This window comes from Argopecten irradians, chromosome 14 (assembly GCF_041381155.1).
Source record: "Argopecten irradians isolate NY chromosome 14, Ai_NY, whole genome shotgun sequence".
In the NCBI taxonomy this organism is placed as follows: domain Eukaryota; kingdom Metazoa; phylum Mollusca; class Bivalvia; order Pectinida; family Pectinidae; genus Argopecten; species Argopecten irradians.
The window spans coordinates 9,014,238-9,029,242 of record NC_091147.1 but is presented as its reverse complement, the minus strand read 5'-3'; the positions used below and the strand labels follow the sequence as shown (position 1 = coordinate 9,029,242).

General features: G+C 35.4%; 1 protein-coding gene and 1 pseudogene across 10 annotated transcripts in view; one reads left to right on the top strand and one right to left on the bottom strand.

Annotated features, from left to right (window-relative positions):
• Positions 1-15,005, top strand: part of LOC138308258 (uncharacterized) — a 465,904-nt pseudogene that overhangs the window by 417,413 nt on the left and 33,486 nt on the right.
• LOC138307326 (phospholipid-transporting ATPase IF-like) overlaps positions 1-15,005 on the bottom strand; it is a 59,200-nt gene that overhangs the window by 36,948 nt on the left and 7,247 nt on the right. For 9 of the 10 annotated variants that reach the window (XR_011205968.1, XR_011205966.1, XR_011205967.1 and 6 more), the window contains exons 2-11: positions 13,095-13,223; positions 11,046-11,135; positions 10,733-10,813; positions 8,249-8,356; positions 3,671-3,799; positions 2,781-2,997; positions 2,305-2,386; positions 1,859-2,009; positions 1,104-1,185; positions 53-168 (exon numbers count right to left, since the gene is read on the bottom strand). Coding sequence is in view for 7 of the 10 variants with exons in the window: in XM_069248010.1 (XP_069104111.1) it covers positions 53-168; positions 1,104-1,185; positions 1,859-2,009; positions 2,305-2,386; positions 2,781-2,997; positions 3,671-3,799; positions 8,249-8,356; positions 10,733-10,813; positions 11,046-11,135; positions 13,095-13,223 (1,185 nt within the window). In the remaining 3 variants the exon portion in view is untranslated. Of the gene's footprint in view, positions 1-52; positions 169-1,103; positions 1,186-1,858; positions 2,010-2,304; positions 2,387-2,780; positions 2,998-3,670; positions 3,800-8,248; positions 8,357-10,564; positions 10,618-10,732; positions 10,814-11,045; positions 11,136-13,094; positions 13,224-15,005 lie in introns of those variants that run through there. The other variant, XM_069248012.1, reaches the window with a different exon arrangement.

Below are 15,005 nucleotides of genomic sequence, written 5' to 3'. Positions count from 1 at the left end.
TGAAAATACTAGGATTACAGTTTCATGGAAAATAGATGCTTTGTGTACTAACCTGGCCCAATTCCTCATTGAGATCAGATGTATTTGCTTTAGCTGGCTGCTCCATTTTTTCATCATACATATCAAGGTCCCAGCCAAAATATAACGAGCCTATAAACTTCTGTATTTCTGGAAAACACGATGAATTGGAAAAAAAAAGTATAATTTGTAAACTACTAATCAGCAAAACAATCAATAATGTTCATGACAGATACAGTTTGATTAAAATGAAATTAATCTGGGCCCAGTTTCACAAACATTTTCTAACTTCAAGGGAATCCTTAAATTAAAATTCTAATTTTCAAAATAGTGAAATTCCTTTAAATTTGACACCATACATTGAATCAAATGGATATGCTTGATTCACAATTATATTGTAACTTCCATGTAGTTTTAATTCCATTTTCAACCATGTTATATCTAACTCCTCTTTCCAAAATCTAACATGTTAGGAAAAAATTAATCATAGGAAAATTTTTTGACTTCTCTTAGCAATGCTTTTCTATAAAGAATAAACTTAATTAGAAAGAGCTTTAGTTTAATTTGAGAATTACAATAGTTACAATGTTGAAACTAATGGTTATAAGGCATCATAAATGTCATCCTCGATACTCCAGGGGTTCCGATCACTTACAATCTCTACACCCCTGGACTATCTCATAATAGTGAAATTGAAGGTAGCTCAGCGGAAAACATTTGACCAATCACAGGCCAGCAATGATTTCCTTTGAAGACTACAGAGAGACCGACGCCTTACATCAAAGCCACACAGTCAACCACAGTGTACCATTATACGGCTCTTTTGGTGTAAATCAAATGACTAAATTACCTTTTCTATTCTGTTGCCTCCAGTATTACTATGAGATAGTCCAGGGGTGTAGAGATCGTAAGTGATCGGAACCCCTGGAGTATCGAGGATGCATAAATGTTTGTCCATTTGAATGATTTTCACAGCTATATTCATCATACCTTTTGGTATTTGATAGATTACTGAAATGCCATTAGTCAACTGTGTTGCATCTTTAATGAACTGTAAAAAGTAAATAATACAAAGAAATACTCACCTACAGTTACATACATAGATATTGGAATGAAATAGTTAAATAGCACCATGAAAGACAGGAATGTTTCTACTGCTCGAAGTGCCTGAAAAATAGAATAATAGGATTTTATCCATCACATCTACAAAATAAATGTAAGAATTAAATCATCAATTAATACCAATAATATGTAAATTGTCTTCAATATTCTCCAATCATAGACAAACGTACCATAGTTTTTGTAGAAATTTTTGAAACTTTACATTTAAGGAAATGTCAATCAAGTTTTTCATGAAATTATAAATTCATTATAATGACAGCACATTTGCTTGAGAAAGAATATAAGAAAAAATAATGTACTGGTACAGTGCATGTAAAGGTGAGGTCAACCACATTTAAGTTAATTGTGTCTGATACCGATGATACCAATATTGAGAAAATATTCAAAGAATGCTTCTCACTTAAAAACGATGACAATCCTCATAAGTGTAATTGTACCATGATCAGTTAGTACAATAATCATGATTTCTGACCAGTTAGTACAATAATCATGATTTCTGACCAGTTAGTACAATAATCATGATTTCTGACCAGTTAGTACAATAATCATGATTTCTGACCAGTTAGTACAATAATCATGATTTCTGACCAGTTAGTACAATAATCATGATTTCTGACCAGTTAGTACAATAATCATGATTTCTGACCAGTTAGTACAATAATCATGATTTCTGACTTTTCAGCTGTGGTGTACTGACTGTTAACTAAGGTTTACTTACTGTGAGTTCTGATTCTTTGTCCATGTCTGGGACGTACCACAGTTTGTCCTTAACATTGGAATGATTCACAAACCAATATTTCAGGCCAGTACACGTCACCGATTCCACCAACAAAACGACGAGGAAGATGATCAAAAATGTATTCATCGCTCTGAAAACATAGTTTTATTTACTGTAACAGTTCTAGTAAGAAATATCTTCAAACACAAGTGACTCTACCTTCATGTGAAGTTTGAACAGGATAAAACAGGAATGGATGAAACTTTATAAGAAAAAGGTGCATCCTCGATACTCCAGGGGTTACTATCACTGATGTTATATCCACCCCTGGACTCAATCATGGCAAAACTGAAGGCCAAAGTAAATGTAGTATTTCAGACAGTATTGCATTATCATGGCAAACATAAAGGTATACATCTATATGAAGATAGGTGATTTAGTTTTACCTCTCAACTTTAGAAAACTTTGTAACTTTATTTTTGGAATTCAATGCCATTTTGGTTTCTGGTCCAGTGTATATTGCACAACCTACAAAAGACAATCAAGTGATTATAATTGACACATGTTATGACATACACCGAACTAAAACCTTAAGATATCATTATCATATGCTGTAACCAGACTATTCATCAGTCATGCAGATTGTCTATTAGTTTGATTGAAAACCAGCAGGTTATAAGTTATCATGTCAAGTCCAATTAATCCAGAGTTATCCAACCTTGTGACATCCTTAACCACATTAAAAATAAATCATTTTCTTCTTCCACTTTTTGGTTTATTGAGAAATCAAATTTTTGATATAATTTTTCAAACTGCAGGTATCATTTCTGTAGACTTTGCATTTGATCTTAACTTGAGCTTGATCTTTAACATTTCAATTATAAAGACTTAATTTTTTCTGACCATGAAGTATCTACTTTACCATAAATATAAGGTGTATTTTTTAATCTTGCCCCACGAAGAAGTATGTTGGGTGGACCAAGAGAACTGACTTCTTCCTTTATGCTTGATTTGACCGTGATGCGCCCGTTGAACCTGTACAAGTCGGCGATCGGCTGCTGGCACTCTATGTATGCTTGGAGGTCCTGGAAGTCAGGAACAGTCCGGTACCTCCGTGTATCTGCTACACACATATGCGTCTGGCAACAGAAAAGATGGGATATTAAAAAAGGAAAAAAACAAAACAAATCTTTCTGGCTCAAATTTAAGATGATGACTTTCTCCATTTAGCCCTATGGCTGTCATATTACATTACTAGCAATTGCCAATTGACAAAGTGTGTGACCCCTGACTTTAAAAGGCCAAAATAAACTACAGGTTCATGACCATATCTCATAGGTCACCCTATAAAAAGCACTGCAATATGTCTCTCACTCTCTCCATGCTTGTTTGTCATTCAGGCTCACGTTAAATAGTTCAAGTTTAAAATGATGTCATATTACAAAAACAAAATATACTGAATTATCATCAAAGGGAAAAATATGGATATGAGTCAAGTCACACATACAATTTATATATAACAACTTATACTAATAACTAATCAAAGAAAAATAAAAAGAATTATACATTTATCATTAATTCAATTGAATGGATTTCTAGTTTTTAAAGAAAACAATCTTTATCATTATAAAAGTTTTTATAATTAATAAACAATATGTTAATTATGTTGTTAAGAAATTGTAAAAGTTAGAATTTGGTATGGAGGTTTTTCTTTCACTGAGTATATATATAATGTAATTTATCATGTAATTTATCATAGAATATTTTACCCACGGGTACTTTAATATCAGTAATTTCTTTCATAGTTATTACCTTTAGGTTTGTTTCTCCGTCGAGATTGGCTGTGGTGACATAACATTGACCCTCCTCATCACATGACGATAACATGACCAAGTCACATGGAAACTCCTGGTTTTTTTCTACCCGTACAATGTCTCCCACCTGTAAAAATACAGTTACTCATTACAGCTGTACTACAGCTACCCTAACGATGTCACCTACCTGTAAAAAAATAGTTACTCATTACAGCTGTACTATAGCTAACCTAACGATGTCTCCTACCTGTAAAAATACAGTTACTCATTACAGCTGTACTATAGCTACCCTAACGATGTCCCCTACCTGTAAAAATACAGTTATTCATTACAGCTGTACTATAGCTACCCTAACGATGTCTCCTACCTGTAAAAATCCAGTTACTCATTACAGCTGTACTATAGCTACCCTAACGATGTCTCCTACCTGTAAAAATATAGTTACTCATTACAGCATTACTATAGCTACCCTAACGATGTCTCCTACCTGTAAAAATACAGTTACTCATTACAGCTGTACTATAGCTAACCTAACGATGTCTCCTACCTGTAAAAATACAGTTACTCATTACAGCTGTACTATAGCTACCCTAACGATGTCCCCTACCTGTAAAAATATAGTTACTCATTACAGCTGTACTATAGCTACCCTAACGATGTCTCCTACCTGTAAAAATATAGTTACTCATTACAGCTGTACTATAGCTAACCTAACAATGTCTCCTATCTGTAACAATCCAGTTACTCATTACAGCTGTACTATAGCTAACCTAACGATGTCTCCTACCTGTAAAAATACAGTTATTCATTACAGCTGTACTATAGCTAACCTAACGATGTCTCCTACCTGTAAAAATACAGTTACTCATTACAGCTGTACTATAGCTACCCTAACGATGTCTCCTACCTGTAAAAATACAGTTACTCATTACAGCTGTACTATAGCTAACCTAACGATGTCTCCTACCTGTAAAAATACAGTTATTCATTACAGCTGTACTATAGCTAACCTAACGATGTCCCCTACCTGTAAAAATACAGTTACTCATTACAGCTGTACTATAGCTAACCTAACGATGTCTCCTACCTGTAAAAATATAGTTACTCATTACAGCTGTACTATAGCTAACCTAACAATGTCTCCTACCTGTAAAAATACAGTTACTCATTACAGCTGTACTATAGCTAACCTAACGATGTCTCCTACCTGTAAAAATACAGTTATTCATTACAGCTGTACTATAGCTAACCTAACGATATCTCCTACCTGTAAAAATACAGTTACTCATTACAGCTGTACTATAGCTAACCTAACAATGTCTCCTACCTGTAAAAATACAGTTACTCATTACAGCTGTACTATAGCTAACCTAACAATGTCTCCTACCTGTAAAAATACAGTTATTCATTACAGCTGTACTATAGCTAACCTTACGATGTCTCCTATCTGTAAAAATACAGTTATTCATTACAGCTGTACTATAGCTAACCTAACAATGTCTCCTACCTGTATCAAGAGGCGCATGGGCCTAATTAACGGTCACCTGAGTTCGGATACATAATGAAACAAAGACATATACTGACCCTTGAAGTCGGTCAGTGATTTTATAAATTTGACTTTTTAATCTATGAAGAGTATTTGCACAAACCTGTGAATTCAAAACTACCACTAAAATTAGTACATTTACAGTAGCATATGAAATAATAATTGGGACACAAAATGACTGGCAATGAGTGTAAAAAGGATAAGACAGGACAGACAAGAGAAGTGAACTAAACTGATATCTGTCTTAGCAACACCCTCAGTATAAGACAACCTGCTTATTATAAACTGTAACTTTCTTAGACCCCCACAAGGTCATCTATAACACCATCTGACCTGTGTATAAAGACTACTTGGCTATAGAATCTAATGGAATTTTACATGGGTCTGTCAAGTGGACAGGGATATTTCAACAAGAGTGAAAGATTTTGTAATGTCAACCAAAGGCTTGCCGAGGGTTGACGGCCAATATCTTTAATGAGGGTTGAGATATCCCTGTCCACTTGACAGACCCATGTTTAATTCTTTTTCTCCCATTCTTAGTAGAAGAAAAAAAAGAAGATGAAATTCCCGTGTGTTTCCAGCTATGCAGGTGACGTCACCTACAATGCACGCCGCATGTATTGATGACATAACATAACTGTCTAGCGCGTGTGAGCTGTCTTAATATTGATAACAATAATTATAATGTACAGTCTATAAGGACCATCTGAGGGACCAAGAAAAATGTCTTTATAGTTGGGTGGTCCTTATACACATGTCAAATTGTGTTGAAACTGACCATATGGTACCTTGGGAAAATGGTCTCATTAAGCAGGGGGTCTTTATACAGAGGTGGTCGCTAAGGCGGGTTTGATTTTAGATGTACACTTGTATTTCAAAAGTTGATAATAATTTCATTCTTGTATCATTTTATATTTATTGCATTTAAAGGCAATTTCAAGGTGAATTCTACCAACGAAAAGGTGGTTTTAATTTTGAAAACTTGAAATTCACAGAACATACTACATTTTAATCTTTTAGTCTATACACAATATATCTGGAAATGTTTTTTCCTCTCTCTGATAGTTTATGATGACCTAATAGATGATCTGGTTTTTTTAGATGTTATGATACCTCTGCTGTTGTTACTGACAATTCAGTTATCTATTGCTGTGTACATAATGATGGACTGGGAAGTTATTTGAACCGTTTGATATAATGTCAAATGTCAAATCACCCTTTATCAAGACACAAATGAACCAAAAATGGTCACATGATGTACAATTACTTATAAATTGAATATAGAAGAAGACAACTAAAATAATGTTGAACACAATAAACCCGTCGGTGAGCGGAGGCCGAACATAGAATCTACTCATGCATCTAATTATCTATATTGTCTACCTATTGTAGATACAAATGTACCTACTACATGTAAACTACAACTGATAACTTATCTACAGTAAATATACACACAAGGTGTACGCTAGATAAAACGGTGACATCTTAACCCCGATATTACGGTGGCCATCTCTGATATATAGTACTACAGGTCCAGCATGTCAAATCAGAAACATATACTCAAACAAATTGGAAACATCTTTATTTTTTTTGCTGACGGTTATAGGCAATTTCTCTTGGCTAACTACTTAGTATTATTTTAAAAATTTATAAATCAAAATAAATTTCAAACTTTATGATCTAATATATGACCACTTTTCCCATTATGATGGTTAAATCTGATTGTTTCAAACATGAAAATAAGTAATTTCACCTCTTTTTTTTTTTTGGATAGATTAACTAAAATATTTTTCTTTTATTAATATATTTGAGCCAAAACAATATTTATTTCAAAACTTGTGTCCATACCATCTAAAAATTTCTTTTATTACTCATCAATTGAAAGTCATTCTTTTATGTCTAACTGTAAATTAGTACTTAGTATATTGAAAAACCCCTTGACCCAGACAGGGGTACCTCTGTTGATCGTATGTACATGATGGTATATCATACATATTTTGTTTCTGGTCAAATACAGAGCACATATTATTTCTCATAGGTTTATAGTCTAGAAAGTTATTACTAATCTGGGGATACATATCTATTTATAAATATTCAAAATGACATAAAATTTCATTTCATAAAATTTTTTTAGTTGTGTCAATAAGAAAAGGCATGTTTTTAATTGAAAAAGTTCAAATGCCACATAGAAGATTATATTAAAACAAGAGGCCCATGGGCCTTAACGGTCATCTGACTATTAGCACTATACAACGTAGTCGTTTAAAGATTTTAGCCTATTTGACCCCTGTGACCTTGAATGAAGGTCATTCATTTGAAAAAACTTGGTAGCCCTTCATCTCAGCATGCTGCAGGCCCAATATGAGTATCCCGGGCATTTCAGTTCTTGAGAAGAAGTCGTTTAAAGATTATAGCCTATTTGACCTCTGTGACCTTGAATAAAGATCAAGGTCATTCATTTGAACAAACTTGGTAGCTCTTCATCCCAGCATGTCACAGGCCAAATATCAGGTCTCTAGGCCTCCTATTTATTCTCAAGAAGTTATATAAAGATTTTCACCTATTTGTCCCCTGTGACCTTGAATGAAGGTCAAGGTCATTCATTTGAAAAAACTTGGTAGCCCTTCATCTCAGCATGCTGCAAGCCTAATATGAGTATCCCGGGCATTTCGGTTCTTGAGAAGAAGTCGTTTAAAGATTTTAGCCTATTTGACCTCTGTGACCTTGAATGAAGATCAAGGTCATTCATTTGAACAAACTTGGTAGCCCTTCATCCCAGCATGTCACAGACCCAATATAAAGTCTTTAGGCCTTTTAGTTATTGAGGAGAAGTCGTTTGAACGAAAAGTTTACAAACGGCGCACTGCAACGGAAGAAGCATGATGACTATAGGTCTGGTCATCCTGACCCTTCAGGTTAGATGACTTATGATGCAAAATGAAGGACAGTAATCATAATAGCCTTAGGGTCCTCATTAAGCTGACTACTCAACAGCCACAATATAATACAGAGTCCTCATCAAGGACATACCTTGATCTTCATGGCTTTTATTTCCTGGAGTTCTCCATCTCTGATCACTAGTGTCCTCCTGTTATTGACTTCTTTGTCTGCTTTGTGTCGTAAAAAGTCCTCATAGCCCTGATAACATAGACAAAGACCATCACTGAAGAAACTGTTTTTCTGTATGTCTGTCAATCATTTAGTTTGTCCAACATGGATCAATCTTGTCTGTTTGTCTGTCTGTCTGTCTGTCTGTCCATCATTTAACAAACTTGTCTGTTTGTCTGTCTGTCCATCATTTAACAAACTTGTCTGTTTGTCTGTCTGTCCATCATTTAACAAACTTGTCTGTTTGTCTGTCTGTCCATCATTTAACAAACTTGTCTGTTTGTCTGTCTGTCTGTCCATCATTTAACAAACTTGTCTGTTTGTCTGTCTGTCTGTCTATCCATCATTCAACAAACTTGTCTGTCTGTCCATCATTTAACAACCTTGTCTGTTTGTCTTGTCTGTCCATCATTTAACAACCTTGTCTGTTTGTCTGTCCATCATTTAACAACCTTGTCTGTTTGTTTGTCTGTCCATCATTTAACAAACTTGTCTGTTTGTCTGTCTGTCCATCATTTAACAAACTTGTCTGTTTGTCTGTCTGTCCATCATTTAACAAACTTGTCTGTTTGTCTGTCTGTCCATCATTTAACAAACTTGTCTGTTTGTTTGTCTGTCCATCATTTAACAAACTTGTCTGTTTGTCTGTCTGTCTGTCCATCATTTAACAAACTTGTCTTTTTGTCTGTCTGTCCATCATTTAACAACCTTGTCTGTTTGTCTGTCTGTCCATCATTTAACAACCTTGTCTGTTTGTCTGTCCATCATTTAACAACCTTGTCTGTTTGTCTGTCTGTCCATCATTTAACAAACTTGTTTGTTTTTTTGTCTGTCCATCATTCAACAAACTTGTCTGTCTGTCCATCATTTAACAAACTTGTCTGTTTGTCTGTCTGTCCATCATTTAACAACCTTGTCTGTTTGTCTGTCTGTGTGTCTATCCATCATTCAACATACTTGTCTGTCTGTCCATCATTTAACAACCTTGTCTGTTTGTCTGTCTGTCCATCATTTAACAAACTTGTCTGTTTGTCTGTCTGTCCATCATTTAACAAACTTGTCTGTTTGTCTGTCTGTCCATCATTTAACAAACTTGTCTGTTTGTCTGTCTGTCCATCATTTAACAACCTTGTCTGTTTGTCTGTCTGTCCATCATTTAACAACCTTGTCTGTCTGTCTGTCCATCATTTAACAAACTTGTCTGTTTGTCTGTCTGTCCATCATTTAACAACCTTGTCTGTTTGTCTGTCCATCATTTAACAAACTTGTCTGTTTGTCTGTCTGTCCATCATTTAACAACCTTGTCTGTTTGTCTGTCCATCATTTAACAACCTTGTCTGTTTGTCTGTCCATCATTTAACAAACTTGTCTTATTGTTTGTCTGTCCTATATAACAAAGTTTTTGGAGGTTGGAAGGAAGGTATATTATACAGTATAACTTATCTAAACCGGATGTGAACGGGACCAGTCTATTTGTTCGGTTTATACAGGTGTCCAGTTTATAGAGGATAGAACCTTATCACAATATGTTCACATGGAAATCATCAGAAGATTTTTTTTAATTACAGCACAAACATTTATTCTCACATATGTACATGGTAGAACACAGAATTCCATCCTACTGTTTCTTGGTTTCTGAGGTGTATACATGTACGATCCATTTCTCTTGGTGTGCTACATTCAAATGAACTCTCAGAAGTTATGTGTATATTTTATTGTTAGAAATGACCGTGAAAAGTATTCACAAATACATTGTTCATGTAACAAAACCGTTGAATGAAAAGTGAAAAGTTGTCACTTATCTAGCCCTTAGTATACCGATACAGGTAAATCCCCTTAGGCGCCTCATGATTAGTCCCATGTTGTGAAAACATTGCTGCCGGTTTGCCCAAGTTAATTTTACAAAGAAAGGTATATTAACATTACCTGGACAGTTCCGGTTTTCAGAGTAGACAGGTTCCGGATTATGCAGGTTTTGGGTACTATAGTTTATTAAGAAATTTGCCGGGACCAAACAAATTAATCGGTATAGACAAGTTTCCGGTTTATACAGGGTTCGGTTTAGACAAGTTATACTGTACTTATACCTGTTTGATGAACACCAGATGGGCCATACTAGTGATGGATGATGGAGGGTAGGGGGGTGGGGAGGGAAGGTAGGGGTAGGGGGGATTGGGAGGGAGGATAGGGGTAGGGTTTTGAGGGTCACATGTAAGGAAGAAATACAAGATTTCTCACCTGTTTGATGGCAGTAACAGACACGACGAACACCAGAGGGGCCATACTAGTGATGGATGATGGAGGGTAGGGGGTGGGGAGGGAAGGTAGGGGTAGGGGGGATTGGGAGGGAGGATAGGGGTAGGGTTTTGAGGGTCACATGTAAGGAAGAAATACAAGATTTCTCACCTGTTTGATGGCAGTAACAGACACGACGAACACCAGAGGGGCTATACTAGTTATGGGTGTAACAGGTGTATCAATCATCAACTGAAAACAAAACACAGTTCATCTGTAGTAAAAGAGATGTTTCATTTGATTTTGTTCTCCAACTGATTATTTATGGTATCAACGATCAGTTCAAAATGTCAGCAAAGATACCAGACAACAACACGCAAAAACTTTGTCAGAGAATGAAGCTTTAAATTCATTTTTTTTAAAAAGGTATTTGTATAAGATACCTATGAGAGTTATTTAAACAAGTGTATTTTTATTTACATACCTGTATAATGCCAACACATAGAAAGTAGAAGTTAGCTATCCTCCGGAACTGCTCGAACAGGTTCTTAGGCAGGAAATTAAGTACAGTATACTGTAACAAATACACAAGTACAAAATACACACAAAAACACCACAAGCTTATAGTTATGTTACAGTACATGTATACGAAATGTGAAAAATATTACAAGCATTTGTATATAATTACAACTGAATAATGTAAGGATTCAAAGGGGTATAACTTTAAAAAAAAGTTTGAGGTGACTTTTTCCTATACAAATCTATACTGTATATAATTCCATCATGTTTCATTGAAATCCTTCCTGTTTTTCTCCGTTTCCAATTATTTTGTAACAAAGGGGCATAATCCTGTTAACAGATTCTAATATAAATTAGGAATATCTACATTGTAGAAGGTTATTTACATAAAGTTTCTTTGAGATCCCTCCAGTAGTGTAAAAGGAGTAGCCTGTCAATGATTTATTGAGAAGGGACATAACTCTGCAATCATAGTAGTTTTGGATGATTAGCCGTTAAAAAGTTTGTACCGGAGGGGCATACAACTATAAAGGTGGCAGTACTTGTTCTTAGATTAGGCACATCTGCATTGTTTAATGATAATTGGTTTTGTTAAAATCCTTCCAGTAGTTTAGGAGAAGTAGTTGGTTGATTGTTATATCTGCAGATGAACAGACAAAAAACAACCTAAATCATATATAATAACACTCCAACTTTCAATTTGTTAGTTGGGTGAGGGTGTGTGTGGTTTACAATCAAACAGTTAGTTCCAATCGAGCACCAATTACTGTATTTAGGCACTAGCTTGTATACCTGGTAGCCAAAAATTACTATATGGAGGGCCTTACATGCCCATAAACAGCTGTCTATAAAATTGTAGATAATTTCATTGTTACTACCGATAGCATGTACATGTATATTGACCTGACTATATAAGTGTGTACTTGTCATGAAGACCAGGTGAGTTGATTAACTTTATCAATGAAATATTCATCCTAAGGGAGTGTCTAACAGGACAGTCTATCTACCTGTGTATTATCTTAATCAATAGGCAGCACCTGTACCAGGTAAACAGTGAATAGGATAGATTAAACAACTCTCATATGTGGATAGGGAAAATTAGGGATATTCTACCAGAGGGTCAAGCAATATGTAATACCCATGATTTTACAATATTTTGTGATCCCAGAGGTAGACTTATAATTCTCCTTCATATATGAATATGAAGGATAGGGATATTTTATCAAAGGGCAAGTAAATATTATAGTAATACCAGAGCTTTGCATACTGATGGTTTTACAATATATTATATGATCCTGAGATGAGGTGATACCACAGATGAGACGACCCTGTTGTTTACCTTAGATGTGATAACCCTGCTGTTTACCTTAGATGTGATGACCTGCTGTTTACCTTAGATGTGATAACCCTGCTGTTTACCTTAGATGTGATGACCTGTTGTTTACCTTAGATGTGATAACCCTGTTGTTTACCTTAGATTAGATGACCCTGTTGTTTTACCTTAGGTGAGATAACCCTGTTGTTTACCTTAGATGAGATGACCCTGTTGTTCACCTTAGATGAAATGGCCCTGTTGTTTACCTTAGATGAAATAACCCTGTTGTTTACTTAGATTAGATGACCCTGTTGTTTTACCTTAGATGAGATAACCCTGTAGTTTACCTAAGATGAGATAACCCTGTAGTTTACCTTAGATGAGATGACCCTGTTGTTTACCTTAGATGAGATGACCCTGTTGTTTTACCTTAGATGAGATAAGCCTGTTCTTTACCTTAAATGAGATAACCCTGTAGTTTACCTTAGATGAGATAACCCTGTTGTTTACCTTAGATGAGATAACCCTGTTGATTACCTTAGATGAGATAACCCTGTTGTTTACCTTAGATGAGATAACCCTGTAGTTTACCTTAGATGAGATGACCCTGTTGTTTACCTTAGATGAGATGACCCTATTGTTTACCTTAGATGAGATAACCCTGTGGTTTACCTTAGATGAGATGACCCTGTTGTTTACCTTAGATGAGATGACCCTGTTGTTGGGAAACTTCTGTGTATGGAGTACAGCGACATCCTCACCAGGGTATGGTCTAGCGTTTCCCACATAAACTTTCCTGTCTGATAGAATTTGTTTCTTCACACATCCCTGTAATGTCAGAAACAACAGCTGTTATACGGTACTTCTATATCATAACACAACACACTAACCACTTACAAACCTCCAATGTGGGCAGATGAATGAAATATAAGAATTATTTGCTCAAATTATTTGAGAGAACCAAAATTAGAAACATAGAGCCTTTCTTATTGAAGCTCTGTAGGTTCCGTTGTCCATGCTTGGATATCTCATGAGTAGCGGGGCAATTGAGACATTCACAGGGTCCTGGTCTGAAATTTTTTAACTAACAGTATTGATATTTATATTATAGTATCAAGTGTAGATTTTGTGATTTCGGCTTAGTTTTTGAGGTATCCATTAGAGGTGAGACGACATTTTGAGCGGACAGGGGAAATGTCTACCTAGCATATTTTTTGTAAATTTCTCGATTCATCAGGTCATAACTTTGTCAATACTTTGCCAATTTTGTTCATCAAGCATTCATTGAAAAGATAAAGTATTTCTCTTTAAGGTAAGAGATGCGTCAATGGTGTATAGAGCCTGTTTATTAAAAAATCGCGGTTTAAAAAAAAATAGGTCAGTTTTTCTTGATTGCCGATCGTCGAACTGGTGGTACGGTCCCGACTGCGTCCCTATATAACCTATTAAGTATTAGATGGCATTTTCTGGCATATCAAAGTAAAACCAACTAATTTAATTTCTATTAGAACTGGTTTGTTTCCGAAATATGTGCAAATTTCAATGTACTCTTAGACAGAGTTGTCTCTTTATTTTCGTTCTTGATTAGTTTATAGCGTAAGTTTTGTTAATGTTTTTTAAACTGTGAAAATATCTAGAGTTGTATGTATCACAATATCAAATCAGTGAATCCTCAAACATAACACAATTAGCACAATTCTGTTTAAATTAACAACATAGATTAAAAAAAAATCCATTATTATTGGACTTTGGAACATATTAACCACTCAACCACTGCAGTCCTTATATCATCAAATATTATAGTGATTATTTAAAGTTATATGTGTTGTAACTGCCCCAACTGGGATTTGAATTTGTATCCAAGAGGTGGAGGTCTAGTGATAATAGGTCAGGACATCTGAACCACACAGAAATCACGGCCCTCTACATACAGATCCCAATGTAAATGGATAATAGAGATTTGATATGTTCTAATAAAAGATGATATGTTTTTGGTAATATTTTCAAAAGAACATTTTTATTGCTTCAGTAGGTGTTCATTTTTATCATTTCTTTCACAATATCATAATCAATGACATCATTAATTACTTTCATAGTCTTAAGACAAGTTGACCCACGAAATCAAGTACAGTATCCTCGAATACCCCCTATTCGTCGAACTGGTCGTACGGTCCCGATGGTGTCCCTATATAATCTATGTAACAAAACCCTGGATAGCTCGAACAGCGATTAATTGAATACCCATTATTCCTCGAACAGAAATATATCCCCATTTCATCAAATACATAGTATGAGGGGATGCGGTGGCCGAGTGGTTAAGATGTACCGACATATTACCACATGCCCTCCACCTCTGGGTTCCGAGTTCGAATCCCATGTGGGGCATTTGCCAGGTACTGACCGCTGGTCGGTGGTTTTTCTCCGGGTACTCCGGCTTTCCTCCACCAACAAACCTGGCACGTCCTTAAATGACCCTGGCTGTTAATAGGACGTTAAACTAATCAAACCAAACCAACCAAACATAGTATTTACCCATGTATTCGTCAAACAGTTGTTCGACCCTTGATAATTTTTTACCTGTGTCACACCCGACTGCACCGACCGACATGG